The 23,143-nt window shown below is 44.4% G+C and overlaps 1 protein-coding gene across 1 annotated transcript in view; it reads right to left on the bottom strand.

Moving 5' to 3' along the window:
• LOC136058195 (E3 ubiquitin-protein ligase KCMF1-like) overlaps positions 1-23,143 on the bottom strand; it is a 191,104-nt gene that overhangs the window by 36,312 nt on the left and 131,649 nt on the right. The window contains exon 3 of the mRNA XM_065751487.1: positions 18,947-19,086. Coding sequence (XP_065607559.1) covers positions 18,947-19,086 — 140 coding nt within the window. The remainder of the gene's footprint in view (positions 1-18,946; positions 19,087-23,143) is intronic.

Here is a 23,143-nt window from a genome sequence, read left to right as displayed (position 1 = left end):
AAGCCTGCTCTCAAGCAAATATAATTATCACATTTGCAGCATTATTATTATAATTTTTAATTATTATTAATATATGTATTTTTTTCTTCTCTTCTCCAATTTAACTTTGTTTCTTCCTTCATTACCTGACTGACACCACCTACAGTTCATCACCTATCTCATCTGGGTCCTTTTTGTTCCTGCTATTCTTTATCTCTCTTTCTTTCTCTGACCTCCCCCTTCCCTCGAGGCTGGGCACCGCTGCCCAGAAACCAGAGGCACAATCTCCTGGGGTCCGGGAGAGGAAGGTTGCCACCTTAATTTTCCATTCCTCAGAAACCCTTTCCTCTCCCCTTTCCTTCTAACACACACTTTCTATGCCTCCCTCAAAAGGTTTTCTAATGGTTGCTCATTCCATCCTTCTGTCTTCTGAAGCATCCTTTGCATACCAGCCAGGCTTTAGTCTCAAGATTGACGCTTAAAAGCCCTCAGGCTACAGACTAGTCAGGGTCCATCCCCGAATACCTTCACATCCTGTCTTTGTTTCCGGAAATTCAGTCGGGGTTTCATCTTTACCTTGCTGAACCGCAAAAGCTTTAGTAGAGTTCTGAGACTTGGGTACTGCGGAATAATTCCCACAATTATTACATCTCTCAAGTCCCTCAATATTATTCCCGTGTTGCTGATTGTAGTTATCCTAGTTAGGGTCTGCTAACGAGTATTTTTGTTGTTCTGTCGGGACAACCCCCCCTGTCTTGGTGGGTGGGTCCCCTCCCACTCAGCACAGCAGCCCACCTAATCAGTTCCCATTTTTCTTTGCTGAACAGCATGCTTAGAATAAACATAATTTCTTTCCAGTGGTATAAGTAGTATAAGTTTGATCCCAGGAACTGATCAAACTGCTCTGCGAGCCCTGTAGGATCCTCAGTCAAGGACTTCATTTCCTTCTTAAAGTTCCTTACTTCTCTGACTCTCTCTAGGACCCTGTACGGGATCAGCAGAGGGCCAATCCCTGCCTCTGCAAAGGCGGCTGCTGCTTACATTGCTTTAGAATTTTAAGGGGGGGGGGGGGGAGGGCAGGTTATCTAAAGGATCCCATTTTTGACCTTTCTGCTTCTCTCTTTTTTCTTTTGAACTTTGATTCCTTCTTGTGAGGAACTGTTTTACTTCTTGTACCCATTAAGAGGCATAAGCCAATTCTGTTTCAGAGAAAGGGATCTTATTGTTTACACATGAATTCAAAGTCTGACATACCCAGTCTTTGTCAGACTGGTATTTTGGCCAAAATACTGATGACTCAAGTATTGGTTTTTCAGATCACACTAATACGTAATACCTGACCATGTTTTTCTTATCCTTATTGCTTGTTTTAGGGTTGTGACTTGTAGCAACAAACTCTATAACCTAGAGTTAGGTTATAGAATCACTCAGGTTGGAAAAGACATTAGAGATCATCGAGTCAAAACACGACCTAAGCATACTACCCTAACTCTATCAACCCTCCGCTAAATCGTGTCCCTGAGCACCACATCCAAACAGTTTTTAAATACATCCAGGGATGGTGACTTAGCCACCTCCCTGGGAAGCCTATTCCAGTGCTTAACAACTTTTTGTAAAGAAGTGTTTCCTGATATCCAACCTAAACTTACTCTGGAGCAACTTAAGGCCATTTCCCCTTGTCCTGTCACCAGTGAGAAGAGACCAACTCCGCTCTCGCTGTAAGCACCTTTCAGATATTGGAAGAGAGCAATAAGGTCTCCCCTCAGCCTCCTTTTCCCCAGACTAAACAGCCCCACTTCCTTCAGTCTCCCCTCGTAGGGCATATTCTCCAAGCCCTTCACAAGCCTTGTTGCCCTTCTTTGGACCTGCTCCAGCACCTCAATGTCCTTTCTGTACTGAGGTGCCCAAAACTGAACACAGTACTTGAGGTGAGGCCTCACCAATGCTGAGTACAGGGGCGGGATTACTTCCCTAGTCCTGCTCACCACACCATTCCTGATACAAGCCAGGATGCCATTGGCCTTCTTGGCTACCTGGGCACACTGCTGGCTCATATTCAGCCGACTGTCCATCAGTACACCAAGGTCCCTTTCCATCAGGCAGCTTTCCAGCCACTCCTCTCCAAACCTGTAGGGTTGCCTGGGATTGTTGTGACCAAAATGCAGGACCCAACACTTGGCCCTATTGAAACTCATACAGTTAACCTTGGCCCATCGATCCAGTCTGTCCAGGTCCCTCTGTAGTGCCCTTCTCCCCTCAGGAAGATCAACACTCCCTCCCAACTTGGTGTCATCTGCAAACTTACTGAGGATGCACTCAATTCCCTCATCGAGATCATTAATAAGGATGTTAAATAGAAGCGACCCTAGTACCAAGCCCTGGGGGACACCGCCTGTGACTGGCCACCAACTGGATTTAACTCCATTGACCACAGCTCTTTGGGCCTGACCATCCAGCCAGTGTTTCACCCAGTGGAGCGTATGCCCATCCAAACCATGGGCAAACAGCTTCTCCATGAGAACGTTGTGGGGGACAGTGTCAAAGGTCCCCTCCGGTCCTTCAGTCCACAAGATTTCAGTCGTATTGTCCCATCTGGGGTGCCAAATTGTCACCCGAAACCCAGTAAGAAAACTCTCTAACTCCAATGTGGTGTTAGAAAGTGGTATTCCTTTATTCCTCACGATGCGCACCCTCTCAGAGCTCAGGTTCTACGTTTATACAGTTAAGACATACATATGCAGTCCATTGGCATACATATTCCTTCTTTTTCAAGGACTCATAGATATAAGTGCTAATGTCCCTTTGGGCATGCTCAGTGGTATTTAGGGTGGTCAAGTGCCCACCTACTTCTTCCCCTTTTTTCACCATCAGCTTCATCACTGAAACCTTTGACTCACTTTCATTCACTATTCCCCAGTTTGGAAGATTTCCATTGTTTATTAGACCACAGTGAGCCACTTTTTAAAAACAACGTATGTGGAACCCGAGGAAAATGTCCTTGCATGTTTTGAGGCAAAAGATAAAAGTATTCCATTGTGACTCCAGTCTTGTGAGGCAAAATCATTGAGGGGGAAGATAAAAGTATTCTATTATGTCCCCAGTACAAAATTATTGAGGAAAAAGAAGAGTGTTCACCCACTAAAGCTGAAATGGAAAGTTCTAGAACTATCACTTCTGGATTCCTTTTGCTAAACTAATATATTGGTTCTTAAACTAATGTACTAATCCCTATTCCAAAGTAAGCTAACTTAATAACAGACTAAACACTGTATTAAGAATAGGAATTCTAAACCAATGGTTTTGAGATATATTTTTCTGTTATGAGAACTTCACTTTTTTGTGCTGCTTTTGGAAAATTTATCAAACAGGTTATCTCCAGAGGAGTCTCACCTTATTTTACTGCATTGCAATTAACGGCAAAAGAAGAGCTGACACATCTAAAGCTAATTTAGAAAATTCTATCATAAATCCATTAAAATCAGTTAAAAAGCACCTTCCTTAGTGGTTTGATTGTAGTCCTCAATTATGTCATTTACACAACTAGTCAGTAGGAGAAACAGAAATGTATGTATAATAGGACAGATGGATATAGACCCAATTAACTTATTTATTATCAGCTTATTACAAGTAAGCTGAGTAAGTGTTTGGTACCAATAGGAAACATCATCTTCAAAGGAGAATTTATTTCTGCATGAGAGGGACACCGGAGTTCAAAAAGTAACAAATCAGAAGTAAGTTTAACCCAATTTAACGGAGCAAAGCAATTATTAGCAGTCCATATCATCCAAGTCTTTGGGAGAACATCAACTACAAAAAAAGTTACAAAGAACAATGAAGAGATAGTCTGACTGACTGTCCTAATCCTAAACTTCAAATATGAATTCTGTACACTAAAGTTTAATAACATTTTGTTTATAAAGTAGAACATCGTTAATTTGAAATGGAACTTTTAGTTAAGCGTTAGCTCTGGCAAAACAAACAAAAAAACCCAAACTTGGTCAGTCAGACTAGTTGACGAGGGCATGCAAGTATGAGAATGTTTATTCCAACAAAGTTGTCTGGTTGGGACCTTGTTAATTGGGACAACGACCATGACAAGAAGCAAACCTTGCCAGTGTCACAATTTTTGCTGGGACAGAGTTAATTTTCTTTGTGTAGGTTTGTATGGTGCTGTGTTTTGGATTTTTGATGAAAATAGTGGTGATAATTCTGACAGTGTTTTAGTTATTGCTGACTACTGCTTACACATGCTACCCTGACAGTGAGGAGGGTGAGGGGTACACAAGAAGTTGTGAGGGGGCACAGCCAGGACAGCTAACCCCAACTGACCAAAGGAGTATTGCATAACATATGACATCATTCTCAGCAATAAAAGCTGGGAGGAAAGAAGGAGGAAGGGGGAGACATTCAGAGTGATGACATTTGTCTTCCCAAGAAACGATTATGCATGATGGAGCCTTACTTTCCTGGAAGTGGCTGAATATCTGCCTGATGATGGGAAGTAGTGAATGAATTCCTTGCTTTGCTTTGCTCTGCTTGCAAATGCGGCTTTTGCTTTGCCCATGCTCTACTGCCTTTATCTCAATGTGTGAATTTTCCCCCTTCACCTTTCTGATTCTGTCCCCCATCCCTTGGAGAGAGAAGTGAGCAGCTGTGTGGTTCTTATCAGGGTGTTAAACCACAACAGCCAGCCACGCTAATTGATGGGCTGTGAAGAAACTACAGGCACCAATTCCAGAAAGATCAACCCGGACTTTGCAACTGATAAGACTGTAAACTAGGGTGGAAAGCTGACTGAGTGAGATAGAACAAGGGAATCAACAGAATCATACAAATTGACATGCAAAGGGATATGCAGGGGGAAGGGAGAGCGACGGGGAACAAAGGCTGAGGGGAGACTGTTACACAGAAAGGAGTATAAATCATAGAATCACAGAATATCCCAAGTTGGAAGGGACCCATAAGGATCATCGAGTCCAACTCCTGGCTCTAGACAGGACCACCCAAAAATCAGACCATGTGTCTGAAAGCATTGTCCAGACGCTTCTTGAACTTCAGCAAGCTCAGTGCCACAACCACTTCCCTGGAGAGCCTGTTCCAGTGCCCGACTACCCTCTGGGTGAAGAACCTTTACCTGATATCCAACCTGAACCTCACTGTTGCAGCTTCATGCCATTCCCTTGGGTCCTACCACTGGTCACCAGGGAGAGGAAATCAGCACCTGCTCCTCCACACCTCCTTGTGAGGAAGCCATAGCCCGCGATGAGGTCACCCCTCAGTCTCCTCTAAGCTAAACAAACCAAGAGACCTCAGACACTCCTCATACTCTGGCTTGGATTTAGGCAGAGAGACTGCAAAGACTTATCTGACCCTTGGAATATCGCCCTTTTTTGCTCATGTGTGTAGGCACTGATAACAACGCTAGGGTGGCCTTGAGTATATCAAGAGTAAATATAGAGCTATGGGAGCCTAGGTAGTGTTAGCTTTGAAATGAAGGGGAAAGGCTTGAGCAGGAGTGGATGCATTCATTAAACATCTGGCTGTATGTTTGGTGTCGCAGGAAGGGCTTCTGTTTTTATGACCGTGAAAACCTCTGAGGAATGAGGACTGCTGCGAAGAGATGGATTCCATAGGGCAAAAGCATCTTTGCAAGTTTTCTAACCTAGCACAGAGGCTTTAAACTAAGTATGGTGGGAGAGGGTTACTATAACTTGAAGATAGTTGGAAACATGGGGGATGGTGAGGAAGTGTCTGGGAGACAGTAGGATGGGGGAGTTTCTTCACAGTTTCTCTGAAAAGCAGAACAACTGGGACTCATCACATCTCAAGTGCCTGTGCGCAAACACACACAGCATAGGGAAACAAATTAGATGAACTGAAACCTGCACAGTTGCAGAGCTCTGATCTCACAGGGATTACAGAGGAGTGTAGGGGGATAGCTCACATCACTAGAGTAGTGCTACTGTGGATGCTGGTTCTTTGGGAAGGTCAGGCTGGGAAGGCAAGGAAGAAGAGATGTGCTCTATGCAAAGGAGCATCTCCAAAAGTAATGCCTCCTATTTATTTCCATGGAAACTGCAACAGATACAAAGAGTACAACAGCACTATTTGATAGAGCAAATCCTCAGCTACAAAACACTCTTTCAACAGTCACCACCATTAGTGATGCGTTTTTGCCACAGATGAATGAGAGCTCGTATGCCACACTTGTAAAAATCAGCACCAGCGGAGGTGACCCACTGTCACCACCGCTGAAACACACCTCCCATTGCCTTGCTGTGCTAACATCCACTGTTTGGTCTCTGTCAACATTCAGCAAGTGTTGATGAATGTCAATAGGTGCAATTTTTTCCGCGTGGAGGAATTCAGCGACATACCTTTCCTTCATATGCACTTTCATGTCAGACGCCATTTTGTCAGACTGCCCCCCTGCTGCCATCTGTCACACGACAAGAAAACATAATGGAATATTGTCTGGAAGGTTCAACCTCTGTTGTCATCCCACCAACATCCACCTCTGATGCCATGGGCCAACATAATAAAATAGGAAACATTACTTTTGGAGCAGCTCTCATACATGGAGCTTCGACTTGGAAAAGGTGACAAGACAGCCGAGAGCTTGTGGGTAAGGATAAAAAGACAGACCAAAGCGGTGGTGGTGACATAATAGAATCATGGGATCGTTTGACTTGGAAGGGACCTTTAAAGATCATCTAGTCCAACTCCCCTGTAATGAACAGGGACATCTACAGCTAGATCAGGTTGCTCAGAACCTGGTCCATCCTGACCTTGAATGTCTCAAGGGATGGGGCACCCACCACCTCTCTGGAAAACCCATTTCCAGTGGTTCACTACCCTGGTGGGTATCTGTTACAGATGGCCTGATCAAGAAGTGAAAGCAAGTGAAACCTTCCTTAGGCAGCTAGAAGCCAAGCCATGTGATTGCAGGTCCTGCTACTCATTGGAGGACTTCAACCAGCATGGCATCTGCTGGAAGTGCAATATGGCTGGTAACAAGTAATCCAGGACATTTGCAGAGTGCAGTGAATACAATTTATTGACACAAGGAGATGATCAAATTGACTAGAGGAGGTGTTTGGGGGTACCAGGTACAGTCAAACAAGAAACAACTGGTTGAAGACGCAGAAGACTTGAGATGGAGTTGAGGAGCCTGAGAAAAATGAACAAGGGAAACAGCAGAATCACAGTGTTTAACTTTGGAGAAAACAGATTTTGACTTGTTTGAGAATGTACTTGGCACAGGATCTCATAGGAGACTGCACGGGGGGGGGGGGGGGGCAGGACGCTGATCAAGGGGGACCTGAAGACCCTGAACAAGGCGGCCCAGGACGGCTGATTGATCTTCAAGGACAACCTCTTCAAAGCGCAAGTCCCGTTCCCACATATACAAAGTCAAGCAAGTGTTGCAGAAAGCCAGCTTGGATGAACAGAGAATTCTAAACTGAACTCACACAAAAAAGAAGCGCACAGAAAGTGGAAAGAGGAATGGGTTACCCAAGAGGAGCAGAGACATTGTCTGAACATGCAGGAACAAAATTCGGAAAGCCTGAGCTCTAGAGAGGGAGGTGGAGGACAACAGGAAAGGTTACAATGGCAGCAAAAGGGAGGCTAAGAAAACTGGACCTAATGCTCAATGAACATGGAAAAACCCAAGATACTTAGTCTCTTTACCTTGGTTTTCACTGGTAAGATCTGCCTTGTAGCATCTTGGGTCCCCGAGTCTAGTGACAATCTGTGGGAGTGAAGTATTACCCACAGTAGAAGAAGGTTACGTTAGGGCCCACTTAAGCCAATTGCAGATGGGATCAGATGGGATGCATCTGAAGGAGTTGACTGATGACATTGTGAGCCCACTCTCTGTCATTTCTGAACATAATAAAATATGTTTATTAGCCAAAACATAAGGGCTTTATATTTTAGGCAGTATACATTCTGCTTGCAGAGTCCCTTTGTTCACGGCTATAAATGTCAAAACAGTGTGTGTTGAGTTGATCTTGCCTACCACACCATTTACACACTCTTGCAACCACACCACACTCTTACTCCCCCTACTCAACAAGATAGGGAGAAAATATGATGAAACAAAAAAAGCTTCTGGGTTGAGATAAGGACAGGGAGATCACTCATCAATTACTGTCATGGGCAAAACAGATTCAGCTTGGGGAAGATTAATTTATTGCGCTGTCAACGGTTTACGGGCTGGTTTGGCTCGGATCCGTGACGGTTGGTGCGGGGGACTCACAGACCCATGCCCCAGGAAAGGGGAAGGGGGAAAGGGAAAAGGGAGATGGGCCTAAAAACAAAACAGCGGCAACGATCTGAGGAGGAAAGCTAATTTACTAAATAAGATATCGGAAAGCAAAATAACACAATATAATACAATATAATTGGAATTAAAGCTAATAAATCAAATAAAATGAGCAAGAGAGAGTGTCTGATAAACCGAAGGCCTTACATTAAAAGCTGAAGGCGAGATGGCAGCGAGCACCTGCTCCTGGGTCGATCCGAAAGGAAAGAGAGTGTCCCGTGACACGCAAACAGTTTTTATCTTTCCCTCTAAGCGGAAACAGATAAAAATGCAAAGCAACGCAAAGTCCTCTGGGGAACGTAGTTCTTCTCTTCTGAGACAGGTATACCCATAACTATCGATGATCCACAGAGCTGAAGTATTAACTCTTTAACTCTTAATGCACTACATGATGTTACGATGTGGAATACCCATACCAAAAATCATAAAACCATGACATGCGCACTGGTAACAGAGTAGGGCAGTGAGAACTAAACGCAAACTAAAACCACCTTCCCCTCCCCACCTCGTTTTTCAACTTCCTCCTCCTCAAGTAGTGCAGAGGGATAGGGAAAGAGGGTTGCAGTTAGTTCGTAATGCTTGGTCTCTGCCACTCGTTCCTCCTCACTCTCTTCCCCTGCTCCAGCATGAAGTCCCTCCCAATGACTACAGTCCTTCTTGAACTGATCTGACGTGGGCTTCCCATGGACTGCAGTTCTTGGTATCTGCAGGGTTGTTTCTCACTACATTTTCTCACTTCTCTTCCAGCTCCTGTGACACAGCTAAACACAGGTCACAACCAACATTGCTCATTGGCTCAGCTTTGACCAGCGGTGGTTCCTTTTTAGAGCCAGCTGCAACTGGCTCTTATTTAACATGGGACAGATTCCAGACTCTTCTCAGAGGCCAAAATGCTGCCACATAAACCCAGTACACAGTGAATCAAAATTGGGGTGATAACACAGGAACAAACGTGGTCAAATACAGAATTTTTCACCAGCATTTAATATATTATCTTGGGGGAGAGGAGGAAGGGAAGAAAAACTAAGACCATTTTAGCTTTAACTATTTTCAAAATGAAGTATATTTATTTCAACTCTTATACATAGATTGGAATTCAAAAGAATCTACATGTATAGCTTTTTCTATCAACAGGCCTTTCCAGACAGTGGGTGTTGCCTTTGGACAGGCTTTTGACATAGTCTTCCACGGTATCCTTATACCCAGTTCACATCTCACAAAATTGACAAAGTAGATGATCATGTGGTATTGGTGGGTGGGGAAAAACGTTTCATTGCTGGAATTGGAGGGTTGTGATCAGCAGTACAAAGTTCAACTGGTGGTCAATAACCCAGGGTCTCTTTTTGGGGTGGATACTTGGGTCAGTACTGTTTGATGTCTTTTAACAAGTGGGTAATAAACCTTTGTGCACTCTCTACAAGCATGTAGATAATCAATTGTGGGGAACGGTCAATGTGTTCTGAGTCTGGGCTGCTATTCAGAGGAATGTTGTACAATTCAACAATGAGAAATGACTAGCCTTGCACCTGGGGAGAAATAACACCCTACACCAGTTCAGACTGAGCACCAACTAGCTATAAAGCAGCTTTGCAGAAAGGGAGCTGGAGGTCCTGGTGGAGAAGTTCAGTATGATGCCTCAGTATGTCCTTGTAGTGAAGGTGTCAACAGTTTACTTGCTGGTTTGGCCTGGTTCCGTGACTAATGGGGCAAGGGGACCCACGGACCCACTCCCCGGAAAAGGGGAAGGGGGAAAAAGGGAAAGAGTAGGGAGATGGGCCTAAAATCAAAACAGCGGCAACAATCTGAGGAAGAAAACTAATTTACTAAGTAAGATATCAGACTGCAAAATAACACAATATAGCTAGGGATCATGTAGTACCAAGACGAGCAGCAAAAAAAGAGACAATTTTGGGACTTGTGTGCAGTTTTATTTTTCCCTCTGAGTGGAAAACGGGAACACAAAGTCCTCTGAGGCATGTAGTTCTTTTCTGAGGACCAAGTACCTGGAAATTCAGCAGTGCACGGAACTGGAGCATTAATTTTTTAATTCCCAGTGCCTTACATGATGTTATGATGTGGAATACCAATAACAAAAATCATAAAACCATGACAGAAGGCCAACCCAATACTGGTCTGTGTTAGCAAGTATGTAATACATGGTCAAGGGAAGAGATTCTTCCCCTGTATTCATCACTTAAGATGCAAGGTATGGTCTTGTACTAGGGAACACAGAACTACATACAAGATAGGCATGAACATACTGGAGTGAGTCCAGTGGACGCCACCAAGATAATCAGGCGATGGAGCATGTGATGTGTAAAGGGAGAATGGAAAAAAAACCAAAAAACTTGTATCTCTTGACGATAAGACTCAGAAAGATCTTTTTCCTGTCTAAAACTACCTAATGGGAGGGAGTCACAGTCAAAAGTGGTGTTCCCAGGGGTCGGTATCGGGGCCTGTCCTGCTCAACACCATTATTGATGACCTGGACAAGGGGACTGAGAGCTCCCTCTAAATTTGCAAATGACACAAAGTTGAGAGGAGGTGTCAATCTGCCAGGGGGTAGGACGGCCCTTACAGAGGGATCTGGACAGGCTGGATTGCTGGGCTGAAGCCAATGGGATGATTCTCAACAAGACCAAGTGCTGGGTCCTGCACTTTGCCCACAACAACCTCAGTCAATGCTACAGGCTTGGGGCAGAGTGGCTGGAAGATCCATATGGAAGAACTGGACCTGAGGATGTTGGTTGATGTTCGGCTGAACGTGAGCCAGCAGCATGCCCAGGTGGCCAAGAAGGCCAATGGCATCCCGGCTTGTATCAGAAATAGTGTTGCCAGCAGGAGCATGGAGGTGATTGTCTCTCTGTACTCAGCACTGCTGAGGCCGCACCTTGAGTACTGTGTTCAGTTTTGGGCCCCTCACTACAAGAAAGACATCAAGGGCCTTGGAGCATGTCCAGAAAAGGGCAACAAAGCTGGTGAGTGGTCTGGAGCAAAAGTCTTATGAGGAACAAGTGAGGCAACTTGAATTGTTTAGTCTGGAGAAGAGGAGGCTCAGGGGATACCTTATTGCCCTCTACAACTACCTGAAAGGAGGTTGTAGTGAGGTGGGGGTTGGCCTCTTCTCATGCATAACTAGCGATAGGACTAGAGGGAATGGCCTAAAGTTGCACCAGGAATGATTCAGGTTGAACATTAAGAAAAAAATATTTTCCAAAAGAGTGGTTAGGTTCTGAAACAGGCTTCCCAGGTAGGTGGGAGTCACTGTACCTGGAGGTGTCCCAGAAATGTTCAGATGTTGTACTCAGGGACGTGGTTTAGTGGGGAAATATTGGTGGTAGGTGGACGGTTGGATTGGATGATCTTGGGGATCTTTTTCAACTTTGGTGATTCTATGATCCTATGAATAGAAAAGCTGGAGCCAGCCTCTTCTCAGAGGCTTGCAGGGATATACAAGAGCAATATACATAAGATGGAACATGAGAAATTCTAAGTCTATATAGGGAAAAAGCTTTTTCAGCATGAAGGTGGTTGTTATGGTTTTATGGACTAGTAGGAGATATGAAGGTTGGGGATTGTCTTGGCCAGAGTGACCATGAAATGATGGAGTTTGCTATTCTGGGTGATGTCAAGAGGGTGACTAGCAAAACTGCTACCTTGGACTTCTGGAGGGCAGACTTTGACCTGTTCAGGACACTTCTTGCAAGGGTCCCTTGGGACTTGCTCCTGAGGGGTTGTCACGCTCCAATATAAAGGAGGGAGACGAGGTTATTAGATTATGTATATACCCAGCGTGAGATTAAGAAACAACGGTTCAAATGTTGGTCCGACCAGTTTATTGCCACTATAAACCAGGGAGATGGGGAAGGCGGACACTGTTAAGGGTGATGGGGAAGGGAAGGCAAGCGATAGGAAAGATAGGAAAGAAGCAAGGGTTTGTACAAAGCAGGGATAGTCACCAGCCAGGATCCTAGGGGCGGTCCGGTTGCAAGCGGCTCTGACAGTCCGAGGAAGAAGAGCAGGGGCGGCAGAAGCGGGGAGAACAGCAGCAGCGATGGGCAGCCTTGAGCAGCAAGCAGTTGTCCTGGAGAAGTGGCACGGGGTCAGCACAGGAGATGCGGCGAAGGGTCAACCCCAGGAGGGGCAGCAGCGAACAGTGATCAGCTCGTGAGGTCTCTCCAAAGAGAAGGCCTCTCCAGGAAGCAGCAAGCAGTGATCAGCTTGGGAGGTCTCTCCAAAGAGAAAGCTTCTCCAAGAGGAAGCCACTCCAGAGAAAACCCTCCAACTTCGTGGCTGCAGGACCCCTCTATTTATCTCCCAGATTTCTCCAGTCTACGTGATGAATCCCTCCTGCTTGGGCGTCAGGCGGATATCACCTGGTTATCTTCCCCTGGAGGTGAGTTCCACAAAAGAGTGTTCAGCGGCCACTGAGCTGCAGCTTAGGTTGCCCCAGGACATGCCCATCAGCTTGTCCCATAGACAAGGGATTTCACAACCCTTGCCCAGGACTAGCTTGGACATGTTGGGACATGTTCATCAGCAACCTTTGAGGCAATGGTATAAGATATTAGTCTCTTACAGGGGTAAAGGGGTCCAGGAAGCCTGGATGCTCCTCAAGATGGAAATCTTAAAGGCACAGGAGCAGGCTGCCCCGGAGTCCCATAAGTCGAGCCGGAGGGGAAAAAGACCAGTGTGGATGAACCAGGAACTTTTGTTAAAACTCAGTGAGAAAAAAAGAGTCTATGTCCTCTGGAAGATGGGACAGGCTATTTGGGGAGACTACAGCGAACTTGCCAAGATTTGCAGGCAGAAAGTTAGAAATGCAAAAGCCCAGCTTGAACTTAGACTGGCTACTACAGTAAAGGAGAACAGGAAATCCTTTTACAAACATATTAACAGCAAGAGAAGAAATAAGAAGAATTTCTTTCCTTTACTTTATGAGACAGGGAATGTAACCACAGAGGATAAGGAAAAGGCTGAGGTTTTCAATGCCTTCTTCACATCTGTCTTTAATAGACAGAACAGTTGTCCACAGGGTACTTTTCGCCCTGACCTGGAAGTCTGGGATGGAGCACATAATACACCCCCTGTGATCCTAGCAGAGACTGTCAGAGACCTGCTCCTCCATCTGAACTGCCACAAGTCCATGGGACCAGATGGGATCCACCCAAGGGTGCTGAGGGAGCTGGCAGAGGTGATTGCCAAGCCGCTTTCTGCCATCTATCAGCATTCCTGGTTATCTGGAGAGGTCCCACAAGATTGGAGGCTTGCCGATGTGACTCCCATCTACAAGAAAGGCCGTAAAGAAGACCCGGGGAACTACAGGCCTGTCAGCCTGACCTCAGTATCAGGGAAAGTTATGGAGCAGATGATCTTGAGGGAGATCACACGGCACGTCCATGGCAATCAGGGGATCAGACCCAGCCAGCACGGGTTTACAAAGGGCAGGTCGTGCTTGTCCAACCTCATCTCCTTCTATGACTGGGTGACCAGACTGGTAGATGAGGGAAAGGCTGTTGATGTAGTCTACCTGGACTTCAGCAAGGCCTTTGACACGGTCTCCCACAGTATTCTCCTGGGGAAACTGGCAGCCCGTGGTGTGGACAGGTTCACTCTTCTCTGGGTGGAGAACAGGCTAGAGGGCCGTGCCCAGCGGGAAGTGGTTAATGGAGTTAAGTCCAGCAGGCGTCGCGTTATGAGTGGTGTCCCCCAAGGGTCGGTATTGGGGCCCATCTTGTTTAATATCTTTATAGATGACCTAGATGAGGGAATTGAGTGTACCCTCAGTAAGTTTGCAGATGACACAAAGTTGGGAGGATGTGTCGATCTGCCTCAGGGTAGGGAGGCCCTTCAGAGGGATTTGGATAGGCTGAATAGCTGGGCTGAGCTCAATGGGATGAGGTCCAATAAGGCCAAGTGCCAGGTCCTGCACTTTGGCCACGATAACCCCATGCAATGCTACAGGCTTTGGGGCAGAATGGCTTGAAGAATGTAGAGAGGAAAAGGACCTGGGGGTGTTGGTTGATGCTCAGCTTAACATGAGCCGGCAGTGTGCCCAAGTGACCAAGAAGGCCAACAGCATCCTGGCCTGTATTAGAAATAGTGTAGCCAGCAGGAGCAGGGAGGTGATCATCCCCCTGTACTCAGCTCTGGTACGGCCGCACCTCGAGTACTGTGTTCAGTTTTGGGCCCCTCACTACAAGAAGGACATTGAGGCCCTGGAGCGTGTTCAGAGAAGGGCAACAAAACTGGTGAGAGGTCTGGAGCACAAGTCTTATGAGGAGCAACTGAGGGAGCTGGGATTGTTTAGTCTGGAGAAGAGGAGGCTCAGAGGAGACCTTATTGCACTCTACCACTTCTTGAAGGGGGGTTGTGGTGAATAGGGGGTCAGCCTCTTCTCCCAGATAACTAATGACAGGACGAGAGGGAATGGCCAGAAGTTGCGCCGGGGCAGATTTAGATTAGATTTGAAGAAAAAATTTTTCTCTGAAAGAGTGGTCAGGCACTGGAATGGCCTGCCTAGGGGGGTGGTTGAGGCACCATCCCTAGCGCTGTTCAAGAAGCGTTTAGATGAGGTGCTAAGGGATTTGATTTAGTAGTTCAGTGGGTAGGGATGGTGATAGGGGAATGGTTGGACTAGATGATCTTGTAGGTCCTTTCTAACCTAATGTATCTATTAACCTATGATTTTTGTAATATTCTTTATATTCCACATCACAACATCATGTAGTGTATTAAGAGTTAAAGAGTTAATGCTTTAGCTGCATGGATCATCAATAGTTCTGGGTATACCTGTCTCATAAGAGAAGAAGAACTACATTCTGCAGAGGACTGTGCAATGCTTTGTATTTTCGCGTGTTTCCGCTCAGAGGGAAAGATAAAAAACTGTCTGCGGCCACGACACTTGCTCTTTTTCCTTTCGGATTGACCTCAGCATTGGGTGTTTGTTGCAGCCATCCACCTTCAGTGTTAGCGTAAGGCTAATAAGGTTTATCAGACACTCTCTCTTGCTCATTTTATTTATTAGCCTCAATTCCAATTATATTGTATGATATTGTGTTATTTTGCTTTCTGATATCTTATTTAGTAAATTAGCTTTCCTCCTCTGATCGTTGCCGCTGTTTTGTTCCTAGGCCCATCTCCCTTCTCCTTTTTGTTTCCCCTTTCCCCCTTCCCCTTCCCCAGGGTGTGTGCACGTGGGTCCCCTGCCTCAATTGTTACGGTATCGACTCAAACCGTCCTGCAAACCGCTGACAGTTGTTAAATGCTAGAAGAGTGTACCAGAGAGGTTGCGGGATTGCAAGCCTTGGAGATATTCAACTCTCAACTGGACAAGGCCCTGAGCACCCTGCTTCTTGGCTCTACTTAGAGAAGGGGTTTAAACCAGTAAACTTCTGAGGTCCCTTCCCACATATGTTACTTCGTATTTGCATCACTTGTGATCCCTAGGTCAGTGATAGCTCTTGAAGTCATTATTGGTGTATGTATACAGCTATTTTGTCATTCCTTTTTACTACTTTCCTTCTGTTTGTGTACTGTTCGGGAGGGATGTTTAGGCATTTAATGGTAAGAAATAGGTTTGAGGCATGTAAAAATGATGTGAGATTAGAAGAGGATCATATTATGCTATATTGTCACGGTGTTGTCCGTGACAGTGACCCAAGGGAAACCGAGAAGGGAGAGGGGAGAGAAAAAAAAGAAACTGCGTCAGTGGCCGCGCGGCCGCCCGAGTAGAGCCGCGCTCCGGGAGGGGAAGGGGGAAACAGCGGGAAGAGATGGGTCTACAAGAAAACAACGGCACGATCTTAGAAGGAACGATAACTTTACTAAATCTAATAAAATTGAACAATTGAGAGAGAGAGAGAAAAATTTCCAACCCAAAAGCTGTGAGCTTACGTTAAGGAGGACCTGCAGGGGAAGCACACGTGCTGAACCTCCACGGCAGCCCAGAACAACGCGCCCAGACCCAGCGCCACCTCGCATCCGGTGCGGAGCTCCGCCCCTCCCCTCTGCTGCTCCCCCAGCATTAACTCCTTAACTGCTGCATGATGCTCTGATGTGGAATACCGGCATCAAAACCACAACATATATTTTGGATAATTTCTGTGTATAATAACAGGAGAGAAGTTAGAAGCCAGTGGGGTGATCCTTGATCGTGAGGCAGGCAGATGTTTGGGCTTTGTACTTGGGGAAAGCACAAGCCAACGGCTAAGAAGCATGGAGAGTAGTGAGTAAGAAAAAATGGGGGGGGAAATGGAAAAAGGTTAAAGCTTGACAAAAGAAGGCATGAAAATTCTTGAGGCTTTTTGTTAATTTTTTTTTTGTAAATATAAGGACTATATGCTTCCCGTATTAAAGACAGCATTTTCCTAGTATTGCTTTTCCTTGTAAGTCATGGTAATTTCTGCAGATGTGCTATCTGACCAGAAAAGATTAAGAAAGTGGGAATGGTTGCAAAGGTATTTGCTATACTTCCACTGAAAGAAAATGTTTGAGAATTTCTCACAGTAGTAATATCTGGTAATATTTAAATGATTAAATGTAGGTTGTTTATTTTTATGTTCTCTATGTATTTTTTTTTCAGTACATGGATGTTATTTTGGGTTAAAAGAAACACTTATTTTTGCACGCTTTTAGATTTCTTGCAGGGTTAAGGGAAGACAAATTTGAAGTTCAAAATGCTGTTCAAAATGATGAGGTTGTGAGTTCAGAAATATTCTGCTGGTGATGGGAAGATTCTAGCTACAGCTAGCTGCCTGCCTTATGTAGGAATTGCTGATACTTTACTTGACCAGTTGTTTGTATGTGTATTAGTTTTAAAGCTGTCCTAGTAGCACTAATGGAAATAAAACTTTGAACAGTTATTTCAGAAACCAGAGCTAGGAGTTGAGTGTGTTTAAGTTGTGATTAAAAACTAATCTCTGTAAGCATGAAGGAGTAGGTGGCATGGGTACGTGAGTTGCAAGGAAGAAAAATCAAAAAAGAGATCGAGAAAAGTGCATTGATGATATCAATTGTGGTGTACCACTTGGCTACCTTTGACACCAGTTTGTATTGAAGTTCTAGCATGTCTGGCACGGCAGTGCTTATCTGTGGCATGACTTCATTCAGGCCATGATATAGCCCACTGTTGCCTCCACTCTCCATTATACTTTTGCACTGGTCACAAGGGACTACTGAAGGGTGAGCAAGACTTGCTGATCATTCATTCCTTGGTTCTCCAGTTCGTGAATCAGCTTATGCATGGGAACCAAGTAGTTTTGGTTGGTGCAATACTGCCACCGCTACATTGTTGTAGTAGCGGTGAACACCTGCTGTTCTTCTACTCTAAGCAATCCCACAGCAGAAGGGTTCCCTGAGAGACAGGACAAGGTAGACAGCTGCTTAATATCCTATATCTCCAAGGCAGCCATACCAAGAGCTCACTGGTACCCTTTCGGGACCTTGAAGTACCCTCTACTGAGGTCATCTATGCCAAGGATGTATGGAATCTCTGGGCCAGCCACAATGGAGTGCTTTTGCCACTCATTCAGAAGAGCCTACACATGTAGCTTTTTCTATCAACAAGCCTTCCCAGACAGGATGCTGTGACAGTATTTTAGAATCTAAGGCATGGATATTAACCACCACCAAGCAAGTTGTTTGGCACTGATACCTCAGATAGACAATTGTAAATAGAAATGTTTCATGAAGCATATAGCATATTCTTTACCATGCCATCTATCTTAATGCTGGTGTGGTTGAGAGAAATAACAGTCATAATGCAAACAGAAGAACAATTTCCAATACAAAAATATACCAGATTACAAAAGATTAAAAAAAAACCCAAAACCCAAAAGATGTACAGACCAGTTGCATACCTTTCTCTGTCTCCAATTAAAGACGGCTGACATAATTATAGTCTTATATGACATTGTGAGCTGGATTGAGAACTAGACAACTAGTTGTGAAGAGAGAGACATCACTATATGAAATAACCATGAGAATATTCTAAATATTGCTAAAATATAGTAAATAAACTCCAAAAAGGTCAGCCTTAATATCAAGGCAACTATTTTTTTTTCCTCATCGTATACGATCAATCTTATTATATTAAATAATAAGTACAATGTGGGAAACTTCAACTCATTTCCTGAAAATGTTTTCTGGATTTTCATTTGTTTAAAAGGAAGAAAAAAAACCCAAACCAAAAAACCCCAGATCATTGTCCGATTAATTTAACACCGGCATGAAAGTTCTGAAGTCAATAAACCTTTTTTCTATTCATCCTGTAGACAGAATATAACTGTATTGATACTAATATTAATGGCCAGGGAGGCAGATGCTACATACAAATAAAATATTTAGTGTTATTCTACTACTGCATTAGAAGTTACCTAACTAAAAACTTAAGTAACAGAGGTGCACAGCTCAATGGTGACAATCTTTTTACATATACTTAAGCAAAATGAAGCATTTTATCGAGTGTTCTTACTAATTACAACAGCCCTAATAAAACATTCTCATCTCACAAATAAAGGTACATACCTTCCATTTCAATGAACACATACTTCAAGTTAAGAAATTTATTCATTGTGTGGGAGATAATTTTTCATATACTCTCATTGTAATGGGAAAAAAAATACTGAAGCAGCTTACCACCTCTGTTGATGTTTCTGAATGTTCAGAAGCAACATGTTCTTGAAGAGATGTTTCTGTATAACCCATCTTTCCACAATAAGGACAAGTAAAGGATTGTGGCTGCTCTACAGAGAAAGCTTCTCCACCATAATACAAATCTGGAAAAATATGTTAAATGAGGGGTTACTTTCAAGCAACATAGTGCATTATTTTATTCATAAACTCCTTATATAACTATATGCATGTAATCACAGTGAAATTCAAACATTATTTAATGTCATGGGTTTATGATTTTTGTTACCAGAATCCCACATCGTAGCACAATGTAGTATACTGGGAGTTAAAGAGTCAATGTCCCAGTTCTATGGATTGTCAATAGTTTCTGGGTAACTTTCTCAGAAGAGAATTACTACTTCTCCCAGAAGACCTTCACTGTTCTGTTTCCATTTTCTGTTTACAGGGAAAGTTAAATAAAACTGCTTTCAAGTCAAGGCACTGTCCCTTTCTTTTACTGCTCACCTTTGCAGTGTGTGCTCCCTAGGTGTCTCACTTTCAGCATTAGAGTAAGGCCTTTGGTTCTGGACACTCTCTCAATTTATTTGATATATTAGCTTCAATTCCAATTATATTGTATTATATCATGCTATCTTGCATTCCGCTATCATACTTAGTAAATTAGTTTTCTCCTTTAGCTTTTGGCCGCTGTTTTGTTTTTAGGCCCATATCAGTATCTTTTTCTTCTCTCATTCCCCATTCCTTCTCTCCTGTGGTGTGGGTCCCTCCAGCCCAATTAGTCACAGAACTGAGCCATACTTGCCCAAAATTGTTAACATTTTCTGGTGCATTGGCCAAGAAAGGCATACTTTCTAACAAAGCTCCCTGAGAATACAGAGAGCTTTGTTCTCAAAGTTCATCAGTACTGCAGGAATTGTACTGCAAACAAGGCCCTGAAGTCCAGGCAGACTGCCAATACTCTGGAAAGTTTGTAAATTCTGAGTGCTTTTATAAAGAAAAAAAGCTATCTGCTGTCTCTTGTAAAAGTGTTAAGAGATGGCATTCAATTTTTTTTCCCTCTTTTAATACTCTTTACATACTGGGCTTTTATTAAGTCTGCCACTATGCTCTTTGGAGCTGTATGTATGCATAAAAAACTAAAAACACTGATGGAAATACCCATTTCGTGTCTTCATACAATGTGGTATGAATTGGGCATTGAAAGTTGCGTCCCAGAGAGAGCTGCTAATTTTACAGAACATATGATGTTTAAACAGGCTTCTAGTCTCTCCCTTGAATCCCCTATATACTTTTCGAATGCTCATCCAACGATCATGTTGTCAATCTCCCTGAGTATACTCTTCATCATTTCTCTCAGTATCTGTATTTATAATATTTTGAGGAAGCCTTCCCCAAAGCCAGAGAATGCTGAGTGGCAAGGATTGTGGAAGGACTTGGGAGAGACTTTAGAGAAATGGGCATCCCCAGCATCCCAGAACTTTACTCCTGAATGTCTGCAACATCCTAAGAACCTAAGCAGGTATTTGATACAGGGATGTTGCAGCTCAGATAGATCTGAGGAGGCAGAAATTTAGGGCCTGGCTTACGCCTACTGGGCCTTATTCAATACTATCCCAGAGAGGGGGAGTCTCCTGGAGAGAGTACAAACTGAGCAGGACAGTTGCCAAACAAGACAACCTCCAAGCTGAGCTGGAGAAAGAGAACATCAAAATTGCGCAACCTGATCAATCACAGGAGGCACCAGTATGGATGTCAGTTCCCCCGTGTGAGGACAAGAATTGAAACAGATATCACCTTGTTTAGAATGAAAGGAAGAAGAGGAAGAAAAGGAAGATCATCCAGGGGAGGGGCCCTCAACAAGTCCACTATCACAGACACCAAGGAAGTTAACAACAAGAACTAAAAGAGAAGGTGAGGAAGACATTGTAACCATTACTACACGACCTCTGAAAATGACTGAAATTAGAGGTTCGAGAAAAGATTTTTTTACAGCACCCAAAGGAACCCATTGTCACCTGATTGCTTTGATATTGGGACAATGGGGTTAACAGTATGTCGCCAGACAGCAGAGAAGCTCGGCAACTGGGAAGCATTGCTAAGGACTCAGTCATTGACAGAGGTATTAGTAGATGTCAGGATGAGGCCTTCACCCTCTGGAAGTAAGTGCTATTAGCTGTAAAGGAAAAATATCCCTTTAAAAATGATCTGATGCCTGTGATAGAGAAATGGACTACTATAAAGACACATCTGCTATTTGAGGGAATTAGACATGGTGAAAAAGTTACATGACCCCATGATCCTTCCTAACAATCCATACCAGGTGCATGATCCTGAGAGAGTCAGGTGTGCACCAAGCATATGGCATAAACTCACAAGAACTGCACCAGAAAAGTATGCCAGTACACAAACAGGAACGTATGGCAGAGGACAAAAAAGATTCCTTTTATTTGAACCAATTATTAGATTTCATAACTTTGAAAAACATTAAGCTCCTCCACAAGCTTACATTCCAGTCACTTCAAAATGAATGGAAAGACTGGATAAAACCGAGAGTAATCAGAAAGGTACGAGGGAAGAAATGCCTTCATTGCTTAATCATGATGAACCCAATGAACCTGTGTTGTGGTTTTGTGTTTTTTGATGCCGGTATTCCACATCAGAGCATCATGCAGCAGTTAAGGAGTTAATGCTGTGGGAGCAGCAGAGGGGAGGGGCGGAGCTCCGCACCGGATGCAGGCGGCGCTGGGTCTGGGCGCGTTGCTCTGGGCTGCCGTGGAGGCTCAGCACGTGTGCTTCCCCTGCGGGTCCTCCTTAGCGTAAGCTCATAGCTTTTGGTTTGAAAATTTTTCTCTCTCTTTCAATTGTTCAATTTTATTAGATTTAGTAAAAGTTACCGTTCCTTCTCAGATCGTGCCGTTGTTTTCTTGTAGACCCATCTCTTCCCGCCGTTTCCCCCTCCCCCTCCCGGAGCGCGGCTCTGCTCGGGCGGCCGCGCGGCCACTGACTCAGTTTCTTTTTTTTTTTTTTTTTTTTTCTCTCCCCTCTCCCTTCTCGGTTTCCTTTGGGTTACTGTCACGGACAACACCGTGACAATTATTGGTGGAGAATGCGGGCAGTGCAGTATTAGCTCTCCATTGTAAATCTGGTGCAGAGTGGACTAAGGTTTTTCATGTACCTTACAGCATGCTGGCGTCTTTTTAAGCTCCTCGCGTTCAGCACCGGAGTAGTGTGGATATACAGCTACTTTAGTGCGCTGAGGGGGTTACATGCCTCCTACCTAAACACCCTGGCTAACGTGACAGATTATGCGGCATTTGGAACGGTTTCCAATTACTCTTTTCAGGTCTTTACCTATATTCAGGATTTCAGCCCGGCAGTTGTGGCAGCTGTGTTATCTGTTTTTCTGAATGCACTCTTGGCAATAGTAATTTACATCATGTGGAGGAAGCTTTCCTCAAAACCAGAGAGTGTTGAATGGCAGGGAAGGTGGAAAAAATTAGGAAAGAAATTAGAAGCGTGGGGACCCCCGGTGTTATGCAATTTTGATCTTGAGCACCTGTGGGACCCTGAGAAATTCAGTGAGTGTTTAGGTAAGGAGTCATGGGACTCAGGACGATCTGAGAAGGAATGTATTGTTTGGGGTCTGGCTTGTGCTTATCGAGCCATAATTGATATTCTGGAGAGAAATGGTTTCCAAACCAAGGTCCAAAGCAAAAATGAAAACCTCGAAGTTAGACCTGACCAATCACAGGAAGCACCAGTATCAGTGTCGGTTGCCCCTGTGGAAGGCCAGAAATGGACACGGCCGTCCTCGCGCCTAGAACGGAAAGAAGAAGAAGCAGAGAAAAAAAAGGAAGATCCAGGCGAGGGGCCCTCCTCAGCACCACCACCACCACCACCACCTAAAAAGGCCATTAAGAAAAGTGAGAGACATGGAGAAGACAGCGATGATGATGGAGTCACTGTTACCACTACTCGTCGGCCCCTAAAGATGACTGAAATCCAAGGTTCAAGAAAGGAGTTTGTACGGCGCTCGGGTGAATCTATTGTCACCTGGTTGCTGCGGTGTTGGGACAGCGGTGCCAGCAGCGTGTCCCTAGATGGCAGTGAAGCCCGCCAACTGGCAAGCATTGCCCGAGACCCAGCTATCGACAGAGGAATTGGCAGATGTCTGAATGGAGTTGCTACCCTCTGGGAACG

The sequence above is a fragment of the Cyrtonyx montezumae genome, unplaced genomic scaffold, assembly GCF_038088225.1.
Source record: "Cyrtonyx montezumae isolate F1298 unplaced genomic scaffold, pur_monq_1.0 scaffold_71, whole genome shotgun sequence".
In the NCBI taxonomy this organism is placed as follows: Eukaryota; Metazoa; Chordata; class Aves; order Galliformes; family Odontophoridae; genus Cyrtonyx; species Cyrtonyx montezumae.
Note: the sequence above shows the minus strand (reverse complement) of the source record. Positions and strands in the feature narration are given on the sequence as shown.